The sequence below is a fragment of the Limanda limanda genome, chromosome 21 (assembly GCF_963576545.1).
Source record: "Limanda limanda chromosome 21, fLimLim1.1, whole genome shotgun sequence".
In the NCBI taxonomy this organism is placed as follows: Eukaryota; Metazoa; Chordata; class Actinopteri; order Pleuronectiformes; family Pleuronectidae; genus Limanda; species Limanda limanda.
Window position 1 is genome coordinate 17,425,923 of NC_083656.1, and position 13,597 is coordinate 17,439,519.

Here is a 13,597-nt window from a genome sequence, read left to right on the forward strand (position 1 = left end):
ACACATGAAGGATTCCCAGACTATGAGAAATAAGATTCTCTGGTCTGATGAGACCCAGATTGAGCTTGTTGGCGTTAAGTCTAAGCGGTATGTGTGGAGAAAACCAGGCACTGCTCATCACCTGCCCAATACAATCCCAACAGTGAAACATGGTGGTGGCAGCATCATGCTATGGGGGTGTTTTTCAGCTGCAGGGACAGGACAACTGGTTGTAATTGAAGGAAAGATGAATGCGGCCAAGTACAGAGATATCCTGGAAGAAAACCTCGCCCAGAGTGCTCTGGACCTCAGACTGACCTTCCAACAAGGCAATGACCCTAAGCAGACAGCTAAAATAACAAAGGAGTGGCTTCGGAACAACTCTGTGACCATTCTTGACTGGCCCAGCCAGAGCCCTGACCTAAACCCAATTGAGCATCTCTGGAGAGACCTGAAAATGGCTGTCCACCAACGTTCACCATCCAACCTGACGGAACTGGAGAGGATCTGCAAGGAAGAATGGCAGAGGATCCCCAAATCCAGGTGTGGAAAAACTTGTTGCATCATTCCCAAGAAAACTCATGGCTGTACTAGCTCAAAAGGGTGCTTCTACTCAATACTGAGCAAAGGGTCTGAATACTTATGACCATGTGATATTTCAGTTTTTCTTTTTTAATAAATTTGCAAAAATGTCTACATTTCTGTTTTTTCTGTCAAGATGGGGTGCTGAGTGTACATTGATGAGACATAAAATGAACGTTTTTGATTTTAGCAAATGGCTGCAATGAAACAGAGTGAAAAATGTAAAGGTTCTGAATACATTCCGTACCCACTGTATGTTTATAAATGGCAGTGGCATGGCGACCCTGTACCTTGCACATGTTTAAATTAAAAACATGAATATACAAACCCGTGTAATATTTGAATAGCTTAGTATTGAATGCACAATATCAGGGTAGTTATGTTTATACATGGCACTAGGCCCAGTTTAATATAAAACACAGTAGTTCTGTGTTGAAGTAGCTCTGTTGAATAATTCAACTTTCATGCGATTGCCACCAAAGGTAAATGTCGTATTACTGAATTGTAATCCAGGCTCAAAATCTACTAACAATATTTTCAAACATGTCTGTCTGTCTTGTCGGCAAATATCACATCCATAAGCCTAGAGTACTTCAAACCAACCCTAATATCTATCCATTCCATGCTGAGACACAATATCTCTTCTAAGATATCAAGACATCTCAAATAACCCGAACAAGTAACTTTCTGGGTTTGCATGTTCTCCCTGTGTCTGTGTGCGTTTTCTCTCTAGGTACTATTTCCCCACACAGTCCAAAGACATGCTAGTTACTTGAACATTGGTGTGTCCAGGGTGTAACCCGGTGCGAGGTCATTCAACCATCTGATGTGTGTGAGAGAGAGAGAGAGAGAGAGAGAGAGAGAGAGAGAGAGAGAGAGAGAGAGAGAGAGAGAGAGAGAGAGAGAGAGAGAGAGAGAGAGAGAGAGAGAGAGAGAGAGAGAGAGAGAGAGAGAGAGAGAGAGAGAGAGAGAGAGAGAGAGAGAGAGAGAGAGAGAGAGAGAGAGAGAGAGAGAGAGAGAGAGAGAGAGAGAGAGAGAGAGAGAGAGAGTTAAAGGGGGGACAGGGGAAACAGAGACAGACAGAGAGAGACGTGCTCCAACAAAATCAAGTGTGATATAACATTGAAGAGGGCGGGGCTGAGGTGAGATCAGTCCACCACAACCCTTGCGACCGTAAGTTAGTCTATGTAAAGCAATCAAAGTGTGCAGCCTCAGTGGAATCAACCTGTTTGCTGAAGCTGCTGCACACGGCTCGTTGTTTTTCTTCTTGAACGACAGTATGACTGAAGCGGACTTGTACACGCTGTACAAAGGGGTGTATCTGCCTTCAGGGCTGCACACTCCACACAGCCTGCAAAACTACGAGGACTTCATGTTTCGCCCCGATGATATTATCATTGTAACATATCCCAAGTCAGGTAAGTTCACACCTCTGCATTGTGTGCATCAGATGCGCAAATTATGTCGACAAATTGTGTCAAAGTTGAGACTAGCTGTTTTACTCGTAACACCCCATTTTGGATACACTATTATTTGTAAGCATTCCATGAACGAACAAGAAACACAGAGAAGAAAAGTCTTCGATCAAATGCTCCTTTCATATAAATAATATATCAAAAAGGTCATCCCTTTTATTGATTTCCTTTCTTTCCCCAAATCGCATAAAAAATCAGTTATACAATAATCAATAGCAATCATCACAACATAAATATTACTTAAATAGGTCGTTTTCATATTTTTTTTCCTATTTAATGTAGTGCGTGGATATGGACAAAATTTTTTACAGGGTTTCAGAAAAGCAGCTTTAAATATAAGCAATAAGTCAACCACATCTTTAACCTTTAACCCATGTGACTTCTTAAACAGTTTACTGCTATGTTCTCTTACATTGACTTCGATTTTAAGGCTTAATACTCTTTTCTGTAATACAGTAAACAGGAGGAATTATATACCCTGGACTCTTCGCTAATTCTTTTATAGGAACACAACTCAGTGTGAATAAAACTCAGACCATACTGCGTCTTTCTGGTTTCCTCAACAAAATGGTTAATAAATGTAGAACTACTGTACCGCAGGTCTACGCCCACGTATTGTTTCTATCCTGCAGTGAGCACCATTTCTGAATGTGGAATATTCTTTGCAAATAAGACGAGAAATCCTTAGCAAATCAGTGTACATAACCGGTTCTCACCAGTTAATAAAGCAAACATTGTGGGTGATTTATGGTATCAGTGTCACTTCTCAAAGCTACTTAGCTGCAGTCGGTTCGTGTATGTGCACGCTGCTGTCAGTACTTATCACAGATAATCAGTGAGAGATCTGTAACAACTTTCTCAAATCCAAAAGAGTGAGTTATCTTCTTTCCAGAGGATCATATGATAACAGTCGTTTACACATACTAATGCAGTACCTGTTCTAAATATACCCTTTTGGAATTGGCTGTTTGCTTAGCCTGCCCTCTGAAACCTGTTTTCTTTATTTAGGCACAACTTGGTCACAGGAGATTGTCCCACTGATCATGAGTGGAGGTGATCCGGCCTCCGTTGAGTCTATCCACAACTGGGACCGAGTGCCCTGGTTAGAGATGCATCGGTCCTGGGACCTTAACCTAGAAAAAAGGCCATCTCCTCGAATGTTCACGACTCACTTCCACTACAACATGATGCCTCCGGGCTTCTTTGAAGCAAAGCCAAAGGTAAATCTGTCTTATACAGAGAACTACAGGTCAGCTGCAACTCTCACTTCTATTAAATCAAGGGTGAAGACTTAACTGTTTGCAGTTTGAAGTCCAATTGTTGCTAATTTCTTATGTTGATTTGACATTTTGACATAATGCCTTTTTTATCTTATGTGAAGCACATGAATTGGGCTGCTGTGGAAATGTGCTTGGCAAATACATTTGCCTTGCCTTACGTAGGTACCATTTCTCTCTCATTGAAATGACTTGTAATGTCAACATAGCTGTCATGAAAAAGGCAAAATACTCACTCTAGCCTTTGTACAGCCTGTTCATTTTTTCAATCATACGAGTGCTTTCATTTGCCTGATTGAACTCCCAGCTATTATAGAAACGTGATACTTCATAGCTCTGTGTATGTTCCAGTAAGAATTACAGGGTAGGTGATCGCACCACTGAAATCCACATGGTCCGGAGGTCAACCTCTCAGGTTTCAGGATTCTACTTTTCCGAACATGTCAAATCCTCTAAACTCAACTACATCACAGGCATTTGTATTTGCGGCCAACACAGCTACAGTAAATGCTATGTGAGAAATTATAACAGAGCAGATTGAAGTGTAATTTTGATATACCGAAGGTGTACTTGAAGAGTTCCATGTACCATAATTGATTAAGCAATGTCATTCTCACTACAGGTCATCTATGTCATGAGGAATCCCAAAGATGTGTTTACATCTTTCTTACATTATTCTGAAGTGGCCTCGTTCCTGGTGAACCCAGGCCCACAGGAAGAGTTCCTCCACAAGTTCCTTGATGGAAAAGGTCGGGCTAAGCGTTACACCTATGCAATACAGTATTCAAAATAAAATACAGAAACCCTCAACTGATTATAGATCATCGTAATATATGTTAAATACTTCGTATGATTTTTCTCTCCTTTCTAGTTTGTCATGGTTCATGGTTTGATCATATAACGGGTTGGCTGAATGCTGAAGATAAAGATGGCATCATGTACATCTCCTATGAAGAGATGATAATGGTGAGATTTAGCAGTACTCCTGAAAACGTCTGTCTAAAATCTCTTTACAATTTCTTTTGAACAATTCTGACCTCAGAATTCATGATAATTAATGAATTCTTGTAGGAATGAGTGCCAAGTTGGTTTCTTTTCGTTGGTGCAGGACCTGAAGGACTCTGTAGCCAGAATTGCTCAGTACTTGGAGAAACCTCTGACCACAGAGGTGATAGAGAAGATAACAGACCGATGTTTGTTCAAGAATATGAAGCAGAACAACATGTCAAACTACTCTGCTGTTCCTTGTGAAATAATGGACAGGACAAAGTCAGAATTTCTCAGGAAAGGTGTGTGTTTCATTAAATAGTACATACAGGAATGTTAGTAGATGTGTTCCACTGTCCATTCAAATAAGGACATATTTTCACAAATTGTTCCCTCAAATGATTCCTCTTGTGTGTTGTGTTTCAGGAATAACTGGAGACTGGAAAAACCAACTGACAGTGGCAGAGGCAGAGTACTTTGATGCTGTTTACACAGACAAAATGAATGATATCAAATATAAATTTGTATGGGATCAAAATAAATTTGATGAGCACACTCAATGATAATCATCCCACCATACAATAATGCACGAAATATACATCTTTCTTAGAGGCAGATCGTTAGTATTACTGCCTTTACCAGCATTACTTTCTAATTAATTATCTTAATTAGAAAGCTGCAGTCTCATCTTCTTGACTTTATTTCAAATCCTTATATATATATATATATATATATATATATATATATATATATATATATATATATATATATATATATATATATATATATCAAAGGCTTTCTCAAATATAACTTTGGCTTTCAGCATGGAATGCTAAGCCTATGTGTTGCCAAGATGACCAAGGCAGGCCATGATGCCTCAAAGCCAACTCAAAGCTAACTATGATATAACACTTCCATCTTCTGTTCCTAAATATATTCCTAATCTATTTTTATTTGCTTCCTCATTCACTACAAGACGTCTTTTAAATGCCCTGTCTGAATAGTGGAACAAAGGGATTGTGCTGGTTGGGCAACAATTTAAGATCCAATTGTTTGTTTGTATTTAACTGTATGTTTACTGACACTGTCTCCTAAGATTGAATTATAAAATGTTAAGAATGAAAAAGAGAAAGTTGAAATGTATGGTAATTATTTATTCTACTTTATAACTTAATAATGTCTGGTGCATTAAGGCATCGTGTTGTAATTTTTGTCAGATTACTTTTTTGGGTCACACAATTTAAGGCGGTTTGCTTTAGGAACTCATATTAATATGATATCTGTGCTAAAATTGTATTCTGCCATCTGAGCTTTAGTACTCGCGTGGTACAGTTTCGATTCTGTAGAAAATTATGTCACTTTGTTTTCAACACAATGCTGCATTCACGGTACCTGTGAGAAAATGTCTCTGTCATCCATCTTAAATTAGAGTAGCTCTGAAACCTGTGAACTCTACATAGTTGTTCGTGTTGGGTCCCCTTCTGTTTTACATCCATAATAAAAACATAAAATTGGGGATAGGGACTGACTAAAATTAACCAATATTTTATAATTTACCAGGAAGAAAACAGCTTTAAACGTCCACGAATCATAGGGGACAAAACAAAACTCAAATCCTCATGAAGCAGGCGTCTACATGAAGCTGAGATAATATATTCTGTGTGATTGTAATAATAATATTGATTCAATTTCTATTTTGAACGGACAATTCGGAGTGGAGTTATCGTATTTCCTATGTGCGCCATTTGCCTTGAATGCAGCACATGGTTAGCTAGGCAGTCGGCTAGCATTAGCAAACAATAGCGTTAGGTTAGCGAGTTTCGCTTCTTCCGTATCATATGGCGCTTAACCTTAGCAGTGCTAAGATTATACAACTTAGATACGGTGACAGCGGTTATTAAAAATCCCGCTGTTGACCGGTTAGTGCGATTAATGTAAAGTTAACCCGCAGCACGCCTGGTTTTGTTTGCTAACGGTTGCTAACGCTTGCTAGCACGGTCCGTCCGTTTAACGCGCTTCCGTGTTGTGGTCCCTTCAGTGCGGAGAGAAGTCAGGGACTCAGCCGACAACTGCAGCAAATGGGAGGATGCCTGGCTCAGTAACAGGTAGATGGAGGGAGTCCGCCACATTTAACTCGGGTTTAAATCAGTGGTTCAACTCGGTTTAAGGGTATAGGGAGATAACACAGTTCACCGGTACTTTACCGGCTGCTACGATTGGCTGTCACAGTAATAATATTAATACATGTTATTTATACAGGACCCTTCGTGCATTAAGTGCAACGCCAAGTGCTTTCCAATAAAAATCAAAGACATGAGTTAAGATAGATCCATAAGAACAAAGGGTTTAAAAAATAAGTTAAAAAAAGAACCGTTACAGTTACTGTCCGACAGCCTGTAGTTTGTTGTTCGTTTGACTTGATATCAGAAGTGGAGAATGCCGTTTAGGCGATAGTGAAAAACAAATGTATGGAAAAGGAGATGTATATATCCTATACTTAAATTCATGTATAGTCATGTGTGTCTGTAAATGTATTGCATGAAACGTATGACTTGCTGATGCCTTTTTGACTCTTGCTGCTGTAATACTGCAAATTCCCCCATTGTGGGACTAATAAAATAATATCTTATCTTATTGTCGTCTATGTAAAGGAGTCTGTCTAGCCAAGTGTGTCATTTCACCCCTTTTCGACCATATGTGTAAACACTGAAGCACATCCATAGCCCCTTTTCCACCTAGACACTCGAAGTGCAGCTTTGGAGCCAGTGCCTGTAAACTTTAACCAGTTATTTTGAGTTTGACAGTCAAAGAACTATCTCTTGGCCAGAAAACCTGGTTCCACTCGGACACCAGTACTTTGCTGGACTGGAAAAATAATCACTTAAGTCAGGGCCTCTGTTGAGACTCACTGAAACAACACCACCATTGTTGATGTCAGATCTAGCGTTGTAGAGTGATGTATAGAGTGATGTGTACAGCGACGTAATGACGTGGCTCTATGGTGGCTCAAACCATATTTTCAGTCTAGTAAAACCAACTCTGAACCAGTCCAGCACTACCACCAGGTTCACCCGGGTCGAAAAGGGTTTTGACCCACTTGTCATGACTCGACATATTGCAGATTCCTTTGATTGTCAGACAGAAATCCTGCTGTCAGTTGTTGTCATCATCATCATCCCCTCTTGCATGCCCCCTCCTCCTTCTCCTCATCATCTACATTGATCTCCCCATGTTGTAAGGTATGGCCCTAACAGTGAGGAGAGAGAAGACATCAAGCACTGACAACATAGTTCCAAGCTGACCAATACAAGGTATGTTGCTGTGGCTTGGTTTGTCATAAACCCTAAAGTAATACATTGTGAAAACTGTGGCCAGAGGTACATAGAGAACATGAAAACACTGCCGCTCGTTCAATTCAAAATTGCATTGAAGACACAGCCGTAGAGTGCCCCTTAAATTGTCATCCTCCCAATATCTTGTGGCAGTCATCATGTCATTGTAACTCATAGATCTGTGCAGCAAAGGGCACGGTGCCCTGTTCAGGATCAGGTTGTGAAGTCATCATTAGCTGAGTAACGTAAGGAGGACATGAAACAGCAAAATGTGCAAAATCATGCGCAGGAGCAGGGCAATAACAAAGTATGGGGGGCAGGAAGTGTGCTAACAAGTGTCTTTTACATTAATATACAATTCGTGCGTAGTACATTTTCTAGTCTGTTTTGTTTACTTAGGTTTAGGTTTGTCCTTATCAGTGACACATTGCATGGGCTGTGGCTGAAATCAGATCACATGGTTTGTTACTCAGCTGAGGGAAATGGGCGGGGACTGGCCAGGAATGTGAAACTCAAAGCTTCACCCTCACTCTCCTTGTTTTGTTTTCCCTTCTGTCTCCTTACATTCCAGCTTTACTCACTTTCATCAACATGTCGGCTGAATACTGTTACATTAAGTCCCAGTAAATATCATTTGAACATTAAAAGCACGGACATTTAGATGAATTAGTGCTTCAGTAAAGTTTGGTTTCTGCACTGCAGGTTATGAAAGACTGAGTGGATGTTGCTTGACTGCCCCCAGCAGTTTTTTGGTTGCCTCCTTTTATTGCCATGTCTGTGTGTTGTGGCATAACCATTTCCAGGAATGAGGGAGTGTGGCTGACACAATAGACTTGAATGAGCCTGCTGGTTGCTTTCAGTTTCGTTTCTCTGCCATTATGGTGAGAAGGAAACCGCAGGGGAGGGGGTGGGGTTATAAAATAGATGGGGAGGTTGTTACGGGTTCATATGATAGTTGAAACTCTGAGGGAGATGAACAACAGAACTTGTCCGTTGAAACTCTGAGGGAGATGAACAACAGAACTTGTCCTACGAAGGAATAGGTAAGATCAACCTGCCTCTGCTTTCTGCTTATTCTTCATGCAAATTAGACTCTAGTTTATCTTTGTGCTTCAATATATGCTGCTGATATTATGACTAAAGACTAAACAGATTTTAAAAGACTTAATGAATAGTTAATTCTGTTATGTAAAAGATAGGTTTGACGAAATAAAAATACAGTATATAGATTTTATTTTTGAGAAGATGTAGTGTCAAAGGACACAGGATCTTAGACCATATCATTGTAAATACTGTCTGTTTGTGCTGTTACATCTGAATGTAGTTTCATGCAGAGCTTTAGACTCCCTTGGGAAAATTCAAAGTTTTTTGATTGTTGAAGTGAAAAACATACTTGCAAATTGAACCTCTGTAGCAAACACATTAATAATGGGTCTTTCTTCAAATTTGTTTAAAAAGTAGTTGTGGCAAGTACAAGAGTTTTACCTTTGTTTTCCTTATAGCCTGCAGGGCATTTGTAACCAGAGTTTTTTTAAATTGCTGAACAGGTGACACAGTTGACACAGTGTTCTTCTTATCAAAAGCTCATCAAACTGATTGTGTTAACGTAAGTACAATGTTCGACTAGAATATCATAAATATCTGTGTAAACTCCTCCTTGTCAGACTTCTGCATCACAATGTGGTGTTGAGAACTCGGTCCTATCCAGCTGAATATAGGAAATTATTTGTGAGAGAAGTTGAATAAGAATTCTTCAACCAGCAACAATCTCGGTGCAAAACATATTTGCTAAAAACGACATTAATTCGTATGAATAGCGTGTATCCGCCTTAAGTGCCCAAAGTTTTTCAGCAGTTAAAGTCAATTATACCCTGGTCGGAGGGCAGCTCATTCTCCACATGCTCTTTTAACTGTGCTTTTTGTCAAGTTGAAAAATGTCTGGATTGGTGGGTTGTCTTGTAGTCATCTCATGGTGGATGTTCTTCAATCCCTTGCCCTAACTTGTGAGAGCTGCTTAAGTGTAACATGTCTAGCTTTTTTAATCAATGAAGGGGCCAAAGTAGTCAAAATGAGGAGCGTAAAAGTGAAGTAATATGTTAAAGTATTCTATGAATTTGGAAATTTATGGGGATTATTTTGCATTAATTAGGGCCCGAGCACCTACGGTGGGAGGCCTTATTGTATTTCGAAAGGATTTGTATTTCCCTTTTGGGCTTTTTCAGGGCCTAGACATGCTCAAATTCTTACCAAAGTTCGCAGGAAATTCAAAACCCCAAAAAGTATTTGTATTCTGGAGTAATTTGAAATGGGTGTGGCAAAATGGCTGAACAGCGCCATCTAAGGAAAAGCCGATCTTCACAAAAATCGTAACCCAGGTGTAACATGACTAGACAAAAAAATAGGTCTGAGGTGCAATGGGAGAAACAACAGAAGCCCGCCATTCTGGATTTAGTGGCCATTTTGGCCGTTTTCTAAATTGTTTCTTTGACGAAATTGTCCCAGGGTTTTCATCAGATCAACTTCATATGAACATGAGTGTCATCACAACAAGATGGAGATATAAACTACCTCGAATTTCGAGTTTTCATCACACGGTGTGATCGTGGCATGGCGTAAAAGTTTGATTACACGCCATTAAAACACAATGTTCTGTATCTCAGACATACATGGTGCAATCAACTCCAAACGATATGTAAGACAAGAGTCCCAGCTTGATGACAGCTATACAGAAATTATGAATTAAAATCACAGCGCCCCCTGGTGGCAACAGGAAATGTCTTGTTTTTGGAACAGCTTACACTTGGAAGTATTCCTCCTCATCACTGACTGCAACCATGTCAAACTGTCAACAGTGTCTCAAGACATTGATAATGGCATAAGATGACTGTGACTTTTCATCAAACGCCATATTAGTGGCGTGGCCTCAAAGTTCGTCAATTCGCTGTTAAACACGAAATTTATGAAACTCCAGTGTTCATGCTTCAGACTCCCTCAAAATACATTTGTGGAACAACAGCACCCCCCTGAAGATATTTATACGGCTAAGGAATGGGCGTGACAAAATAACTGACAAGTGCCCCCTAGAGTGAAGCCTCGGCACTAAGATTGGCCGACATGTACACAAACCGATAGGGACATTTGTCTTTTCATGACAAACAAATAAGTCTGATGAACTTGTCCTTGGGCTTTCATTAGATCAACTTCAACTTCTGTGAATGTCATCTCAACAAGATGGAGATACAAACTACCTCGGTATATATGATTTCATCACACCGTGTAACCGTGGCATGGCGTGACATTTTGATGTTTCGCCAAAAAAGAGGGATTTATTATAACTCCTCTGTGGATTGTTCTTTCAGCCTCAAACCTTATTCACACATTTACAGTCCCGCCCTGATCAGATGCATATCAATATGGACTCATCATTACAGCGCCACCTGCTGGCTACAGGAAGTGACATGTTTTAAACTTGGATGAACTGATCTTGGCTGCTTTACAATTTACAGCTTAAATGAGCTGTATATATAAAAGAACACTTCAAAGGATTCATTAAGCAAATAATTGGTTGTTGTCAGTTTGCTTTAATGCCACAGTGTCAGTGATGTTAGAATTCTTTGATGTCTTAGATGCAAAGTTCAAAGATTTATACAAGTAGTGATAGCGATAGCACTACCTACTGCCAAAAACAGGTAAGCCTCGTTTTAAAACTAAATAAGATTTAGATAAAGTTTTCACTATGGGGTCTAACTTGATGGGGTGGACCCTAATGCGTGATTAGTGAGCGGGCCTAAGCTTATAACACACAAGCAATTTCAAACTTTCATTTCCTATTTGAACATGTATGAGACATTTGCAGTTCTGGAAAATGCAAATTCGTCCTTTCATTTGTTTAATAATCAAATGTGATTTGGCAGCAATAACCTCAACAAGCGGTAGCTGCAGATCTGACCTGCAACAACATTCTGAAGGGATACATTTTTGTATACATTGCCATTCATACATTTCTTGAACAAACAAATTACATTTTTTTGGGTGCACAAAACACCTATTATCATTGTAAGTCAACTTCCAGGGAGAGTTGCCACAGAACTGAATTGTTTCCATCTTTTGACGTCTATCTAAGTGTAGGCTGATTAATATCCAGTCTTGTGTCACTTAGTGGACTCCAGGTTTGCCAACTCTTCACTCCAGTTAGCTTTTGTTAATACCAGCAGCCAAGGTGTTAAAATACATGTTCCGATCTACACTGTGTTTGAATATTTTTGTTATGGTGTGGACAAGAGCAAAACAATGATTTCTTTGTTCCTAGTTAAAATAGATTGTGCTTGATCAAAATGCTAACAGATGAAGATACGGCCAAGACAAATCTATAATTTTGATGAATCCAGCAGGTTTACTTAAGTTTTCCTGCAACTCTATATTTGCCCAGCGAATCGGTCATTCTTTAATTAGCACCAGTAAGAAAGCATTTGACTATTAATATTGACAGTTTATATTTAAAGTATTTTTTCCTTTTATCACCGTCATTTAGAGTTTTTCTGTTTTAAAAGCACATTAGTTAAACAGCAAAGGTAGCATTGTAGTGAGAGCAAAAACCTTTGCTAAAATACATTGCAGTACATTGTGTTTTCCCATTAACTGTGGTATCTTCTTCCTCTTACAGTTTTAATCAAGATGGAGGAGGTTCTGGAAAATGTAGTGGCTATGGCGGAACAGCACGAAGATGGGATCCCATTGAAAAAACTCACCCATTACTACCAGCAGGCTTACCACAGCAATCTGTGTCTTTCAACTCTGGGCTTCAACTCAACAGCTAGTCTACTAACCACTCTGCATAAGGATCTGGTTGTTGAGGGGAGAAAGGTGTTTCACAAAACCCACTACCACGCGAGGAGGGCTGGATCTGCAGTTTGCGTATACAATCCACCAATGGAGGACAAGGATATCAAGATGGTTTTGGAAAATGTAGTGTCCCTAGTGAAGCAGCAAAAAGATGGAATCCCCATTAAAAAACTGGCCGTAATTTACAACCGCACATACCACAGGAAGCTGGTTTTATTACGTTTGGGCTTTGACACCATGGCAAGCCTTGTCGCCTCACTGCATGGGGATCTGGTTGTGGAAGGGGAACTGGTTTTGCACAAGGACCATCTGTCTGGAAGACAGGGGGTAGCAGAAGCTGGAGATGGATCTGGGACATCATCAGAAACTACAGAAGACAGTGAGATGATTGAGATTGTCCTAGAAAATGTTTTGGCTCTGATTAAAGAACATCCACATGGAGTTCCTCTGAAAACGTTGGCTAAAGTCTACCGTCAGAAATATGGCAGACATATAGCATTAGCCCTTTTGGGCTTCAAAAGTATTTCAGCCCTGGTAGTATTTTTGAAAGGAGATCTAGTTTTGAAAGAACAACTGGTGTTCCATAAGATTCACCAGCCTCAAAGTCAAACGGAAAGTGGGAATTCAACGAATGCAAAGAAGAACTTTTGGTCTGCAACTCCACAGGACACTGAATCACTTAGTGGAGATACAGCCGCTACCCCGACTGTTACCATGCCAAAGGTAGATGTCAGCCCTCACCAGATGCCCCTCACTCAAGCAGGAGTCAGCCATCCGGATCCTCCTTTGCATTCCACTGCGTCTTTATTCACAACCCACTGTCTTCCTGATAACCTAGTCTTGGCTGCATCCAAACCAGCTGAACAACTGACCCAACAGCAGCTGTACCAGAGAGTCTTAGAGGTCAGTTATTTCCACAAACATATGAAACTTTGAGTATTTTTTATTCTGGTTATGTTTATTTCTAGCATTTATTCATTAAGCATACAGAATTAATATATTTGAGTACAATTACTCTATCATAAGCTCATATTTGCTTTGCTGCAGTAGCTTAAACCAAGTTGCTGTGTCTTGTGAAACACACAGTGTGATAAATCAGCCATTTCCTTGAACATAGTTTACA

At 39.8% G+C, this 13,597-nt stretch overlaps 2 protein-coding genes across 5 annotated transcripts in view; both read left to right on the forward strand.

The window, feature by feature from the left end:
- Nucleotides 1-1,615: 1,615 nt before the first annotated feature.
- LOC133028019 (sulfotransferase 2B1-like) lies at nucleotides 1,616-6,934 on the forward strand. 2 transcript variants are annotated; one of them, XM_061095212.1, is made up of 7 exons: nucleotides 1,616-1,734; nucleotides 1,840-1,979; nucleotides 3,045-3,256; nucleotides 3,936-4,062; nucleotides 4,185-4,279; nucleotides 4,422-4,602; nucleotides 4,727-6,934. In XM_061095212.1, exons 2-7 carry the CDS (start codon nucleotides 1,841-1,843, stop codon nucleotides 4,861-4,863), a joined length of 891 nt encoding a protein of 296 aa, XP_060951195.1. In that variant the 5' UTR covers nucleotides 1,616-1,734; nucleotide 1,840; the 3' UTR covers nucleotides 4,864-6,934. The 2 variants fall into 2 exon arrangements, with proteins under 2 accessions (XP_060951195.1, XP_060951194.1); XM_061095211.1 differs by having other exon boundaries at nucleotides 1,616-1,979.
- wu:fj29h11 (uncharacterized) overlaps nucleotides 6,350-13,597 on the forward strand; it is a 37,260-nt gene continuing 30,012 nt past the window's right edge. The window contains exons 1-3 of one of the 3 annotated variants that reach the window (XM_061095208.1): nucleotides 6,350-6,405; nucleotides 7,540-7,611; nucleotides 12,296-13,377. In XM_061095208.1, the coding sequence (XP_060951191.1) occupies nucleotides 12,307-13,377 (1,071 nt within the window). In that variant the 5' untranslated portion in view covers nucleotides 6,350-6,405; nucleotides 7,540-7,611; nucleotides 12,296-12,306. Of the gene's footprint in view, nucleotides 6,406-7,539; nucleotides 7,612-8,631; nucleotides 8,676-9,179; nucleotides 9,239-12,295; nucleotides 13,378-13,597 lie in introns of those variants that run through there. The other 2 variants (XM_061095210.1, XM_061095209.1) reach the window with 2 other exon arrangements.

Bases quoted from the DNA above. Each gene is read 5' to 3' on its own strand.
- LOC133028019 (XM_061095211.1), top strand. From the start codon at position 1,841: ATGACTGAAGCGGACTTGTACACGCTGTACAAAGGGGTGTATCTGCCT. The intron at 3,257-3,935 runs GTAAATCTGTCT...TTCTCACTACAG, and splicing joins TCTTTGAAGCAAAGCCAAAG to GTCATCTATGTCATGAGGAA. The intron at 4,603-4,726 runs GTGTGTGTTTCA...GTTGTGTTTCAG, and splicing joins GTCAGAATTTCTCAGGAAAG to GAATAACTGGAGACTGGAAA.